Source organism: Cygnus atratus, chromosome 2, assembly GCF_013377495.2.
Source record: "Cygnus atratus isolate AKBS03 ecotype Queensland, Australia chromosome 2, CAtr_DNAZoo_HiC_assembly, whole genome shotgun sequence".
Taxonomy (NCBI): Eukaryota; Metazoa; Chordata; class Aves; order Anseriformes; family Anatidae; genus Cygnus; species Cygnus atratus.
In genome coordinates this window covers 137,980,003-137,994,288 of record NC_066363.1, presented here as the reverse complement: position 1 = coordinate 137,994,288, position 14,286 = coordinate 137,980,003, and the positions used below count along the sequence as shown (strand labels likewise).

The following is a 14,286-nucleotide window of genomic DNA, read 5'->3' as shown; positions in this document are numbered from 1 at the left end:
TGACCTTTATTTATCCAAAATTAGCACGGCTCAAAACTCTTTGGGCATTCAGGGCAGTCAGGTCAATGAGACCCTTGGAAATAGAGCAGAGAAACTAAAAAGGGAAAATTGTAAATACTAAAAATCTATTACACCATAAGAGACTATTTTTTGGTGTCAAGAATTAGCTTTCAAATTACATCAAAGATAATAAAAAACTCTGGATTACTGTAGACCAAGAATTCTAATGGCAATTTTTAATTGAAAGTTATTTAGAGATAGGATTGAAAAGATGAACACCACAGTCGCTATGGAACTTTCCAAATATGCATACATTATAACTATTTTCACTCTCAACTAGTTTTTTTTAAAAGTTAACTAAATATTAATATTCCTAGCATTTTTTCATTCCATGAGCTAATATATCCACATCATGCTCAATAAGACCCCTGTGAGATACAAGAAAATCAGTTTCTGTCAACAACCAAAATAGTAAGCACCTGCACTGAAGCCTACTGGGATGAAATCCATTTAGATTTTTTCAGATATAATGTGACTGGAAAAATAATCTCTTCTGTGAATTCCCAATATGCAGTAAACACTCATATTTTAACAATATGGTAAAGAAATTAAATGCTGCCCATATTCATGTCTTTTCTGTATAATGAATTTAACTATGGAACTAACTACCTTGCACTGGAAAAGAAATAAGTCTTAAAATTTCTACATTTAAAAAATTATAACATTACTCACATACTCTATCTAAAAATAGATTTAATATATGTTAAAAAAATCAGTTAAAATCTGTACAGGTATAAATCCACAGGTTTAAAGGAGAGCTTTCTGAAACTTGCATTAAATAAGACTCATTTCTGTCTAGAATTTTAATTCACATAAACTTAAAATGAACAACAAAACATCACATGATCAGTAGGAGCAGACTCAGGCTGCTAATTCCATTCTACTCTGCTTTTTTCCAGCTATTCATAGTTTCACATTTAAATATTAGTTTTCATCTTAGAGTACATTTTACCACAGTGATTTTCATCAGTCCCGCAACTGCAAGTTTACACACTTGACATTAGTAGTTTTTCTTTTACAGCATTCAAAGCCTCCAACCACCTCCTTTATTAAGTGCAAGACATGCTTTCAGATATCACCAGTAGAATATTTGGATTCTGATTAAGCACAGTTGTACGTTTAGAAAGTGTTTCAATGTTATAATCTTAATTGTAAAACATGTATCACATTTCTTATCATAACTCAGATTGCTTCATTTTATGCTATTCTTGAGCATGTGTTACCCTTTGAGTAAGGTTAGCTTTAACAGCGCAGAAATAACATTAACTTCTCCTGTCATCTTAATAGCATTGTAATTGTATTGAAACAAAATGTGGAAAATGTTTTAGAGCATTGTCTACACAAACAGGAAAACCAGAAACCCAGCAAAAGTCAAAAATTCCAACAGATTATGTTAGAAATGTGACTGCATTAAGCTTTTTGGTGCATCAATCTAAAAAACTACTGGAAAAGAATACATAGAGTAACTTGTTTTTCAGAATTTTCTCGCTGACAAGATGGTAATGCATACTTTCAGATTATAGGAATTCAATAAACCTGCTGTATTATTTTAATACTTAAGTGTATGATTTTAATTTCCATTCATATATGAATAAAGTACATAAGAGACCTATTTTCCTCACCAGAGTGGTGTGAACTGGCTTGTTTATTAATAGATGCTGGCACAAATTATTTAGTTGTTGTTTTTTTTTTAAGTGCAGGGTGGAGATATTATGCAGACTTTATAATTGGAAACTACAAAATCATAAACAGTAACAATTATTTTGGAACAAGCTACTAATTCCACTGAAGAAACTGAAGCTGTCTTTCCACAGAACCAAACTTTTGTTGCTGTTGTTTTTTCAGTATTTTGCTTTCAAGAAACTTTCAAAGTCATCCTAATTTACAATTTGCTGCTCTGAACTACAGAAACATTACAAAGTCAGTATCACAGCAGCAAAAAACAAAAAATAGAGCGTTCTATAAGTAGATTCTATGGGTAGATTCCAACATTTTTCAGGACAGAACAGAGCAGCAACAAGGACTAACCTAACATCCAAACCATGAGCTTTCATCAACATGTCTTTTTGCCTGGATGCACAAAAAGAGGGAGCAGAATTCTATCTCCCAAATGAAATAGGGGTCAGGAATTTGATAAAACCATCATTACATTCTTCTGCAAAGACGTTTCCAAACTAGTGGTGCAGCACACTGTCAAAAGTATGATGCAGGTACCATCTTTCTAATTAATTTTAAGCTTCAAACATACTACAAGCAGATTCTTATGAACGAGGATCGGTCTTTTAAGAAAATCAATTTAAACTGTATTTTTTAGCATTCAAAACAAAGTCAAAAAATACTGGCAACTTTATGTGTAAAATAAAAAGAAAAGGTTATTGTTTGAAAACCTAAGTGGGAGAAAACAGGTGGGGGTTGATTCTTATTTCTGTAATTTTTAAATCTAACACTATGACTATCCTTGCCACTAAAGTTCAGATATTCCACAATGAAGTGACCAAAAATACCAGACAGTCCATAGGGGTAAGTCCTCTCCTGAGGTTCACCACAAAATCCACAGATGCTTCTTCCATATTCTCCAGAACACAGTAGATTGCATTGTGCAGTAAGAACTCTGACTGCAGGTTCGGCTCCAGCACCAAAGAATATCATAGCACTACAGCTCAGAGTAGCCTATTGATTCAACAGAATTGGTATCATCAGACTTCTCCCCTATGTCTAGCAGTGCTCTGTTGTTACCAAAGCTAGATTTTTTGATGAGTTCTGCCTAGCTCCATCCTGGAAAGACACAGCAGAACTAAAGGACACACAAATTTTTGACAAAAGTAATGACAACAAATTACAGCAGTAGTTTGATACCTCTATCTTCCAAAGACTAAAGCAAATCTTACTAAAATACAAGATGTACAAATTAAAGCTGTAGCACAGAGAATTAAATCTTCCTGTAAGGAAGTCTCTACACCTAATCTAGGCCACTTACCACACAGGATTTATGATTAAATAAATTGTTATTTATACATTAAAAAAAAATGTATTTAGGGAATGTAGCTGCATGGAAAGTAACTTCAAGCCCAACCAATACGGTAAGCTTTTCCCTAATGCTCTCTGCTTCATTAGGATTCACTACCTACACACTGTATGCAGTTGATAATGCAATGTGATCCCAATGAAGGAGGTGATAGTGCCCTACAGGTTCAAAGAAACACAAAGCACACCTACAGAGCCTATCAAATAGTAACATAAGAAGTTGTCACCAGACCTTGTAATCTGCTACAGTATTGCAAATACCTTATATATCACAGAATCACAGAATCATCTAGGTTGGAAGAGACCTCCAAGATCACCTAGTCCAACCTCTGACCTAACACTAACAAGTCCTCCACTAAACCATAGCACTAAGCTCTACATCTAAACGTCTTTTAAAGACCTCCAGGGATGGTGACTCAACCACTTCCCTGGGCAGCCCATTCCAATGCCTAACAACCCTTTCAGTAAACCAGTTCTTCCTAAGATCCAACCTAGCTAGACCTCCCCTGGTGCAACTTGAGCCCATTCCCCCTCGTCCTGTCACCAGGCATGTGGGAGAACAGACCAACCCCCACCTCGCTACAGCCTCCTTTAAGGTACCTATAGAGAGCGATAAGGTCGCCCCTGAGCCTCCTCTTCTCCAGGCTGAACAAGCCCAGCTCCCTCAGCCGCTCCTCGTAAGACTTGTTCTCCAGACCCCTCACCAGCTTCATTGCCCTTCTCTGGACTCGCTCGAGCACGTCCATGTCCTTCTTGTAGTGAGGAGCCCAAAACTGAACACAGTACTCAAGGTGCGGCCTCACCAGAGCCGAGTACAGGGGCACAATCACTTCCCTAGACCTGCTGGCCACACTGCTTCTTATGCAAGCCAGGGTGCTGTTGGCCTTCTTGGCCACCTGAGCACACTGCTGGCTCATATTCAGCCGACTATCAACCAATACTCCCAGGTCCTTCTCTGCCAGGCAGCTTTCTAACCACTCATCTCCCAGCCTGTAGCTGTGCTTGGGGTTGTTGTGCCCCAGGTGCAGGACCCAGCACTTGGCCTTGTTGAACTTCATACAGTTGACCTCAGCCCATCGCTCCAGCCTATCCAGATCCTCCTGCAGAGCCTTCCTACCCTCGAGCAGATCGACACACGCACCTAACTTGGTGTCGTCTGCAAATTTACTGAGGGTGCACTCGATCCCCTCATCCAGATCATCAATGAAGATATTATGTCACAGTATGAGCACAGTAATCATTGAGAAGCACAACATATTTATAAAAGATGACATGCAAACCAATTTTCAACGTCCATGTTGAATTTGGACACGTAGAAACACATCTTTTGGAATATTCAACTATATCAGATGTCAACATCACAATACGCAGGCCTCCAGCCTTTCACTCCCTAAGACTAGACCTTTCTGGGAAGCCCACAGATGACACTCATGGAAAGAAACTAAAACCAAATCCTAAAGCCATCCTAAAAGGCCTCCGATACTTTGGCAAGCCTTTGCCTCCTGTTGTTCACAGGTGAGACCCCCAAGATCCAAACTCCAACATGCTGCAAGAGCCAAAGCGCTGTCCATGGTAGAACATGGTAGCTGCTACAAGTCACTGGAGGTTATTGGATCTTGGAGCTCCAAGAGCCTCCAGCTCTGGCTCTACAAGGACCCATTCCAAAGGAAGACGATATGAGTACATAATATTCCACATACTGAACTTTAATGTTCTTTTTTGATTCAAGCTAAGGCACGTATAAACTTGAACAGTCAAAAAGAAAGAAAAAAAAAATAACACAAAACTGTCATGTCTTTAACCCATCTAAAATTACATGCCCTCAGAAGGCAAACTGCAATTCATTCCAGTGCTCTCAAGTTTCATTTTTCTGCACAAAACTAAACCTCATACATGAAATTTCTGTGCAAACTGAGACAAAAATAATCAGATAACATAGTTCTTCAGGCATTTTTGTATCATACAAATATTTCCAAGTTCATCTGAGACAAATTCCATGTCAGAAAAATCAACATCTCTACAAGTAGACAGAGGACTAAATAAGCAACATCTGTCAGAATTACTACTCTCAAAGAGAAAACCTTACCTTTAAAAGCATTTTAAGGATCTGAAAACATGTGGGAAAAGAATTTAATGTGAAACACTGAGCAGTTAATGAGCAATAGAAAACAGAGTGATCTGAAACAGAAGAACCAGAGCAGCAGAGGATAAAATCTAACACACTACCTCTACAGGATGGTTCTCACACTAACCTAACCCTGGTTACTTACAAACAGGTTATGTAAATTTAAGGATACAACAAAATGGAAGGGAAAGATGCAAGGATTAACCAAGTTTTATTGCACTTCAGTTCTACTATTGTATAATATTCAAGCATTCTATTCTTCACTGCTGTATGATTTTCAGACAGACAGAACTACTAAAAGGTAAAATCATTCAACAGAGGTATGAAAATAACTTACATGTTCTGGCCACCAGAATAAAATTTAGATGTTCTATCATCACTCAAGCAAAATCAAGCTTCTGAAATATTATGGCCTACCTGGAGGTAAATCAGGGTCAGGAGAAGCAGACTGCTGAACTCGTCGTGGTTTTACTGCTGATTTCATGCTTTCCGTAGTACTGCGGTTTGTTGAACTAGAACCACAACTTTCATGGTCTTCCTGCTAGAGGAGAAGAAAGCAATTGAGTCAATCAAACAAAGAAGAAAAATAAATAAAATAAATGTGGGAAAACCAACCCAGTAAATATTTGGTATATTAAACTTCTGGTCGTACTTTTCCCTCAGTACATCCTGTACATCCATCTAACTACAGAAATGATTACAGAACATTTATGTTTATTAAAAACATAAAAAATATTTTATAATTAATACTTCTATTAACTTTAATAATAATAATAATACTCTGTTATTTAACTATTAATTTCACTTGAACAAAGTACATCTAGCTGCATTTCTGCTGAAACACTCCTTCAAACAAAGCCAGAGCCCTGAAATGAGAAACACTACCTCGTTTTACGAGCTTATGTGCCTGCTCATGAAACAACCTCACACAAGATGTCAGAGTCATGCCTTTCCTAATACAACTAATTGAAGCTGTTTCACAATGCACAATATTTTTGCAGACTTCTAAAATAGTAAGCGTGGCCCCAGAAAAGATAAATGCAGCAACTGCTCATCTTGAGCTTTCATATAGCTTATTTAGCTTATTTACTTTCTGGAGTTCAGCAGCAGGAAATATTGCTTGTAATCAGAGAATAAGAAATATGCCTTACACAATGAATTTTGCAGACAAGAAAATCCTAATGAGCTGACCTTAGGTTTGAAATACCCCACTAGTATTGCCACTGCATTCCAGAATGACAGTTTAATTATAAAACTCAAATGCAGGAAACCCAAGAAAAGTAATGTGAATATTCCTGTAAGCATATTAGGAGAGCAGCTCAGGAAAGAAGCAATTCCTTACTTTTGATGCAACCTGAATTCTCTCTTCAACAGATGCAGCCTCCTACAGGAAATTAGTGGGGTACTCTCTGGGTACTACTATTATCTTAGAGGGTCTTCACAAAAGAAAGGGTTCAGGCAACAAATATAAAGCACCACAGTATGAAACTGTAATATTCCTAAATCCTCTAACCACTAAAAAGCATACAGCTATAGTGGTTTTTTATTCCGTACAGAGCAGATGACACACTTCCTTACATGCTCCCTGGCATTTTTAATAATCTCAGAGAAATTATGAAACAAATTTCCCATTACTTGTTTTCTTAATGCTTAAATGAAATTAAAAGAAAAAAGTTACATGCAATGATACATTTTAAATAGAAGTCTACAGCTTCAAAAACAATTGAACAAAGTTTATTTCCTTCCACTCTGTGTTTACATAAACAGAATACAGGGGAAATGATCCAGTAAAGTAGAAATAACTTTTCAGAAAGAAAAGCAGAGATGATGAGCAATATAAGCTTATGTTGAAAAAATAAACAGAAGACTAAGCTTACTTGGAGAAAATGGAAAAACAGACCCATTCATACTTTGGAATGGGTAGAAGATAACTTCTAAAAGAAGGGTGAGTACCATAAAGGATTTGAAGTTTTCTAGTCATGAATATAGAATTAAATCAATTTATACGTCTTAAAGAGAAGTTTGGTCATGATCAGATCCTAGCAACTTCACTTTAGTCATATGGGACTCTCACACAGTGATCCATGAAAAATGAAGTGGGTGTTTAGTTATGCAGGACTTTCCACTCCAATGCATGAAAAAAATAAAATGGGTGTTCAATATCAATTCTGTTTGGAAGAAGCCACTTCATCAAAATAAATGTTTGGTAATCAGAAAAGCTCATCTCTCCTTCACATCTCCAGCTTCCTGAGAAAAAAATAAAGTACAGACTCTAAGCTAAAATTTTTAAGTAACTTTTAACTGAACCCTTTTTCTTGGAAAGTAGTTCATACATACTATGAAAACATATTTTCAGATGAGTCACCATACTGCTATTTAGTTGCAAGAAAATGAAATGTCAGGGTTACCAACCAGCTCAATTAGCACATTTCCTTCTTCCCTGAGCTCAGACTGTACAGAGCCCTGTGGTAGGACCACTTAATGAATTGACCTGATAGCACCACATTATGCTCACCTTGCAGTATTTATGTTGGCTACATGAAAAAGAAAATTGAGGAGAGAAAAAAGGCATTCTATTTTAGAAGTGTTAAGTGTACCAAGCCTGTCGACATTCAGGACTAATTCTTCTGTCCCTGTACCGCCACAAGCACGCCCAATGAACTTTTTCATAACTTCAAGCAAAATCTGTGCAACACATTCATCATACATATTAGTATCACTTAAAGATGAAACACAACTGATTTTTCTTTCTACTACTTTCAGAGAGGAATACAAACGAGCACACTGGTTGGGAGGTGGGGGTTATTTTTTTTAATTTTTATATTTTTTTACGGGAGCAGGGGAGAAACCATGGGTTGCATATATTTTAGAAGAAAGTCTCAAATATTAACATAAATTTAATAAAGTTTTTGTATTCCCCTGAGCTACAAGTCTGTTGTGATGGAAAACGGTTGCAATCGTTTAGAGTAAATTGGATCAAGAAGCAATCAAAACAAAAAACTTACATGTCCTAAGTTAGTACCAAAACACAACACGCATAAGTTATCTTAGAAATAAGTATGACTTAATCCACATGAAGTAACAGAGTCTACCTACATTTAAGAAGAATTGAACCTGACCAAACATTTGAAAAAAGCTCTTTTAATCATGGACAACACCTGCTCGTTTCCTTACATTACACGATTATGGAAAACGTTTTAAGAGCTGTATGGTTTGTTTTATTTTAACACGAACATATAGCATTTTCACAACAGCTACTGATACTTTCTAAAATAAGTGTTGCATTCTTTAATTACAGAAGACAATAACAGTGGCTGTGACCTTAGAGGAACTGTTCCTACTTAACTCCAAAAGCTTTCTGTATCTGCACATTTCTGCTCAACGTTAACTTTAAGAGCACACTATTAATTTCTCAAACATGTGGCTGTCTCATAAGCCCACAAGTAAAACATGTTCATTAAAGAGATGTAAAAAAGTTCCAAGTGAACTGCCAAAACTAGCATAATTATGAAAATATTTAACACTGGAAACAACTGAAATCACATACTGTATATAGATTACAGTGATGTCATCATAAACACGCAGCCAAAACGTACTAAAACTACTACACTCTAATAAATCTAGCTCACACCAGATGACAAACATTTTAAAGCTAAAGTAAAAATTATATTGGGGATGGGAAGGGAATAATATTCTGAAAGTGCTAATAACTTTAGTTAGAGTATGACATTTGATAGAGTGCCCATTCATTTTAGCATTAATGGAAGAGATTCCAAGTAAAAATCACAACAGTACAAAACTAAAAATATGCATGATGCATCTAGAGTGCTGATTTTTAAGAAAGTAACTCATTTACTAGAATCTGCTTTCCCCTCTAGCTTATGTCATAAATAGAGCTGAGAAAATTTCAAAAATGTTCATGTATGGTTCTGCGTATGGGTGTTACTACACTAATGTATCATGGTAACTTTTAACCTCACAGGAGAAATAAAAGTTTGTACAGTCAGGCTCCATTCTTTTTCCCTTTTGGCAAATACTTCAGACCAGGTACTGTGCTGAAACATTTTTATAGAGCACTATGGTTACATCTAAAACTATGCAAGTCATAAGTAACATGCTACTCGCACCTAGGCTAGTAAATTTACATGTGAGCTCCTCAGTCACTTTTCTATTGCAATGTACCATATACAAAAATTATTGCAAGGCTTAAAGTGAGCTAAAATTGACAGAACCTGAAAATATACTAAAAGAGGTTTATTATGATCTTTCCTAACAGGCAGAATTTATCTTTGCTCATTATTCTGTTTTCCACACTTAAAATACGTACTTCTTTTTCTCGGAAAAAAGACACTTTCTCACTTTAAAATACATAAAACTTATTTCATGTCTCCAAACTGTCTCATGAGCATGCTTTATGGGAAAGAATGTTTTCTCTTGGGGATCACTTAGCTATTTATGCAAATATTGTCCCTTTGACTTCATGAAACCAAGTAAAAAAAATTTAACTAAGTTCTGTTTAGAAGAAAACAGGGGAATGTGTAAAAGCAATTACCATTATGAATTAAAAACTAAAAAACCCAACCAATTCTAAGAAACTACTACACACACTTGCTTTTTCCCTGTCACTGTTTTGTCTCTTACTCTACAAAAACCTTGCTCTTTTTTTCCTTCGTCATTTCTAAGACAATGAGCTTTAATACCCTTCACTGGCCAGTAACAGATATATATTCCCACCTACGTGAAGCGTATCTTCAATTACAACATGCAAAAACCACAGAAGAGGAACTTCTTCCCTGCTGGTGGACTATCCTTACACAGCTGATACTGACTGGACACGAAGGGTAAGTTGAGTGGAAAAGCACCTGGACCACCAGGCTGCAATTTCAGGTTCAAAGCCAACTGGTGGCTGGTTACTTGTGCTATTCTTCAATCACCAGCCCATGCAATTTAATATCCTTATTAAAGGCCCAGCAGATAGGACTGTACCATAGCAAGGCTGTGGGTGGTATCAACCCGTGAAGAGGAGCTTATGTGCTGGTGAGCACGACTGCTGTTGACAGAGACCTTGAGTGGCTGAGGAAATGGGCTGTCAGGATCTCCACAAAGTCCACCAGAGGCAAATGCTAAGCCCTGCACCTGCGACAGAACCACTCTGTGCAATAGTATAGACTAGGAGCCAAAGGGCTTAAAATCAGCTTTATAGAAAAAGATATGTGTGTCCCAGTGGGTAACAAGTTGCACGAGAGCCAGCAGTGTGCCCTTGCCACAAAGAAGGCCAACGGCATGCTGGGTTGTATTAGTAAGGGTAAAGCCGACAGGCTGTGGGACGTGATCCTTCCCCTCTCTTTGGCCCTCTTTGGTGGGGAATACTGTGTCCACTCTGGGGCTCTCCAGCACACACACAGTTGTCCAGAATGAGAAGGACGTGGGTGTACCACAATTCCAGTGGATGACTGTCAAGGTGGTTAGGGGACCCGGAGCACTCTCTCAGGAAAGACTGAGATAACAGGGACTGCTCAGCCTGGAGATTAACAAAGGGAGATCCCACTGCTTTACACAGCTGCCTACTGGGAGGGTACTGAGAAGACTGAGCCAAATTCTTGTCAAAGGTGTACTGTGAGAGAAGTGGCAATGGACACAAGTTGAAAAACAGGCACTTCCAAGCAGGTCCAGGGAAAAGCTTTTCCACCAGATGGGTGGTCACATATTGGAACAGCCTGCCTAAAAAGGTTGTGAAATCACCTTGGAGCTATTCAACATTTGGCTGGCCAAGCCACAGAGCAACCTGCTCTAACTGGGCTTGCTTCAAACAGGTGGTTGAACTCTATCATCTCCAAAGACCATCCCAAACTGCTCAGGATGGCTCTACATCGAAAAAAATATAAAAGTAATACAAGTTTTATACAAGTTTTTAAAAAGATTGTCTTTAAAATATGTTTAATTAAAATGGTAAGCACTATCAAGATCTTGCTTTCAAAAAGATGTGATTGCATTTCACTGCCATATAGTTGTCAAAACATATTATATACATACAGATTCATACAGATTCGTTATATTCATACAAATTCATTAATATTACACTTCTGTGTAATCTTGCAACACTTCTGATAGCTAGCACAGGTCAAGCATTGCTACTTACAAATGAATCAGCAACTTTAATACAGCCCCAATAATTGTGTTGCACAATTACCCTGATGGGAATATTTCATTAAGAGTCATCAGCAAAGTATGTCAATAAGAAAATAATTTTATGATTGTTCTAATGAATAGCAATTTAGGAATGTCACAACACTGAATAGAAAAAAAAACAGTGATTTAACCATGACATCTGTAAATCTTTTGGAAGGTATAGGTTAACAGTCTTAATGCACATTAACTTTAAAAAGAAATAGTTCATTATATGACAGGACATACATATGTACATTTTAAAATCATGACACTATAAAATATCAAAAAGGAATATTTAACCAAATCAGACTGGGTTGCTATTTTGTACAATAATTAAGGAGTTCAATACTACATATCGAAATTTGTATATATATATGTACACACACTTGTCCTGATGAGAATCTTTCACTATTACAAAACTCAATTTTAAGACTTTTCAAACAGGCAAATCACACATCTCAGAGTGAGTACTCAGGGATTCATCTCTATCTTTCCCTAAGACAGACAAGATGATGGAAGGTCTTGGTTTTTCCTACTTATTTTTTTTCAGTATTACTTCATGGAGAAATATGGCAAAAACAACTCTTCAAATTATCTACTGGATTATTAAGGAGAAATACCAAGGAACTGGGGAAGAAGTGCAGACTGTAGCCAGCTGCCAAAGCACCTCGATGAGTGGAAGAATAAACAAGGGTAACCTGGTTAAGAATAACGAACAACCTGAAGCAATCAAGAACTGATTTAACAAGGTGTTAACCTGTATTTGCTCTTCTTGTTGCATCTGGTTTCAGCTGATGTTAGATTGAGATAATCAAGTAGTAGCAGTGACCAACAAAGCACACCGAACAGTTACCTGTACTAGGTCAGGAACATAATCCATGTTTAGTTATTCTATATTAGCACAGCACAGTGTGCTCTGAAATACGGGTCTGAGTTAAACTTCTATGTAAAAACTGAGGATACACTAATACGCTGCACCAGCAGCCCCACCTGAAAGCCAAGAAGCTTGTGGTAAGCTGCCTGTTACACAGATACTGCAGAATCTGGCTATTGATTTCTGGGAAATAACATCTCCCCGTGCCATTGCTACTGGTTTGATTAGCTGATTATCAGAGGTATTTGAAAGGAGCATTCTTTTGTTTACAAGAAAGGGAGCTGTCAGAGTCTGAAAGACTGTGGTGATAAGGCCACAGAGGCAAAGATAAATAAAACAGACTGTTCTCACTAAGTGCTCCTCGGCCTGCTCAGAAATACACCCCAGTTTCTCAACACCCAAGACAGAGCAACTAATAAAATGATTTTGCAAGACTTTTTGAGGGAAGTGAGTTGTACAAATATCTTCTTTCTGTTTTGGGAAGAAACTTATATTATAAACTGTTAACTGATCATCTAGTAAAGTTTCTGATATGTTTATTGTGCTTTAAAAAAATGAGACCACCTACCATGATGTAAGTGCTTTTTAATAGAAATAAACATCTCAAAACAGCTTTTTCCACAATTTCTCCCAGGTTAAGCTTTTCAAAGATTTCACTCTTCCTCATATTACAGGAAGTTTGCCCAGTGTTTTGGTTTGGGGAGATAGGGGTGGGAGAGCATCTTGATTCTGTAACATTATTCTGTGTTTCATACCTAGCACCATGGAGTCCTGATCCTCGACTACAGCCCTTTAAGCTACAAAGAAGAAAACAACAAACAGTTTTAAAAAATAAATAAGTAATACAGTAGTAACTGGCAGCTATACTCAAGATTTGACATTGCTATAGTATGAAGTACGGAAATAATAAAAAAAGGCAAATCCAACGTGTTTGTTCCAGAAAGCTCACAGGGCACAGAATTCTGTAACTTGATAATTCTGAAACCCAGGTGGCCTGGCAGAAGAGGAGTCAGAGGAGAGAAGTACCAGAGAGACTGGTGCTAGCTGAACTCTTTCAGCAAAACTGATGGATGTGGGACACCCTTGGTGTAGGTTGGATATGGGTTAAAAACAGCTTCCTGCCCCACTTACGTTCTCCATGCCTGGAAGAAAGAGAAAAGATTGGCAGAAAGAGCTGACCAGGAAGAACCAGGAGGAAAGACTGACAGGAAACATGCTCAGGAGAATGGACTGCAAACATGAGAAGAAGAGAGACCAGAAGCGACCAACAGCATTTTTATTCTCTTTTTGACTCATGTTCAGAAAAAAAAGAAAAAATCAAATCTTACAAAATTAAGAGTTATAAAAGAACTGACATCTAAAAAGTACTCTCTTGAACATTACATCTGAACAAAACAGAACTTATTTTTATTTCAAGCTCAACAGCTCCATTCATGGAAACTCTACAACATACAGCTGTCACTCAGCTTCATGCACAGGTCAGGGGTGGCGATGGGTTCACATCACAACACAGACAGTTCCAGCCACTAAACTGGTCAGCACCTTAACAGGCACGTTTCTTCTTACATCACTGCATTTCTTCTGTCCAGAAGCAACAGTATTTAAACCAGTTCAAACATTTTGCATGGTATTTTAGAAGATGCTGCATCAAACACTGGGCATATTCTCATCCTTGTTACAAGTCCCTTGAAATAGCTGAGCTGAGTTAAGAATAGCTGAGCTCTGTATTTCTACAGCATTCATCAATATGGTCTCCTGAAACACTGCAGGAAGAAAAACTGTTGTGAGCATGGTTTGATCACATTGCTGATTTATTAAACAACATCTGGGAACCATTAGCAAAGTGTTGGCCCATTCAGCTTACTCTTCCTATTGTAATCTGTTCCACCTGCTAGAGGGCTAGCACCAGTCCTCAACCCTATTTAAACTGGCCCCAGACCCTTAGCCAAGATGTCACTTGCCTTCACAGTGGAAGATCATTAAGGGTGCTTGTTTCTCCCGTGTACTGGCGGATTGCAGTTGCAGCTCCATTTCA

General features: G+C 37.5%; 1 protein-coding gene across 1 annotated transcript in view; it reads right to left on the bottom strand.

Annotated features, from left to right (window-relative positions):
• The window catches only part of VPS13B (vacuolar protein sorting 13 homolog B), a 476,457-nt gene that overhangs the window by 426,513 nt on the left and 35,658 nt on the right, over positions 1-14,286 (bottom strand). Inside the window, exon 4 of the mRNA XM_035546369.2 lies at positions 5,627-5,750. Coding sequence (XP_035402262.1) covers positions 5,627-5,750 — 124 coding nt within the window. The remainder of the gene's footprint in view (positions 1-5,626; positions 5,751-14,286) is intronic.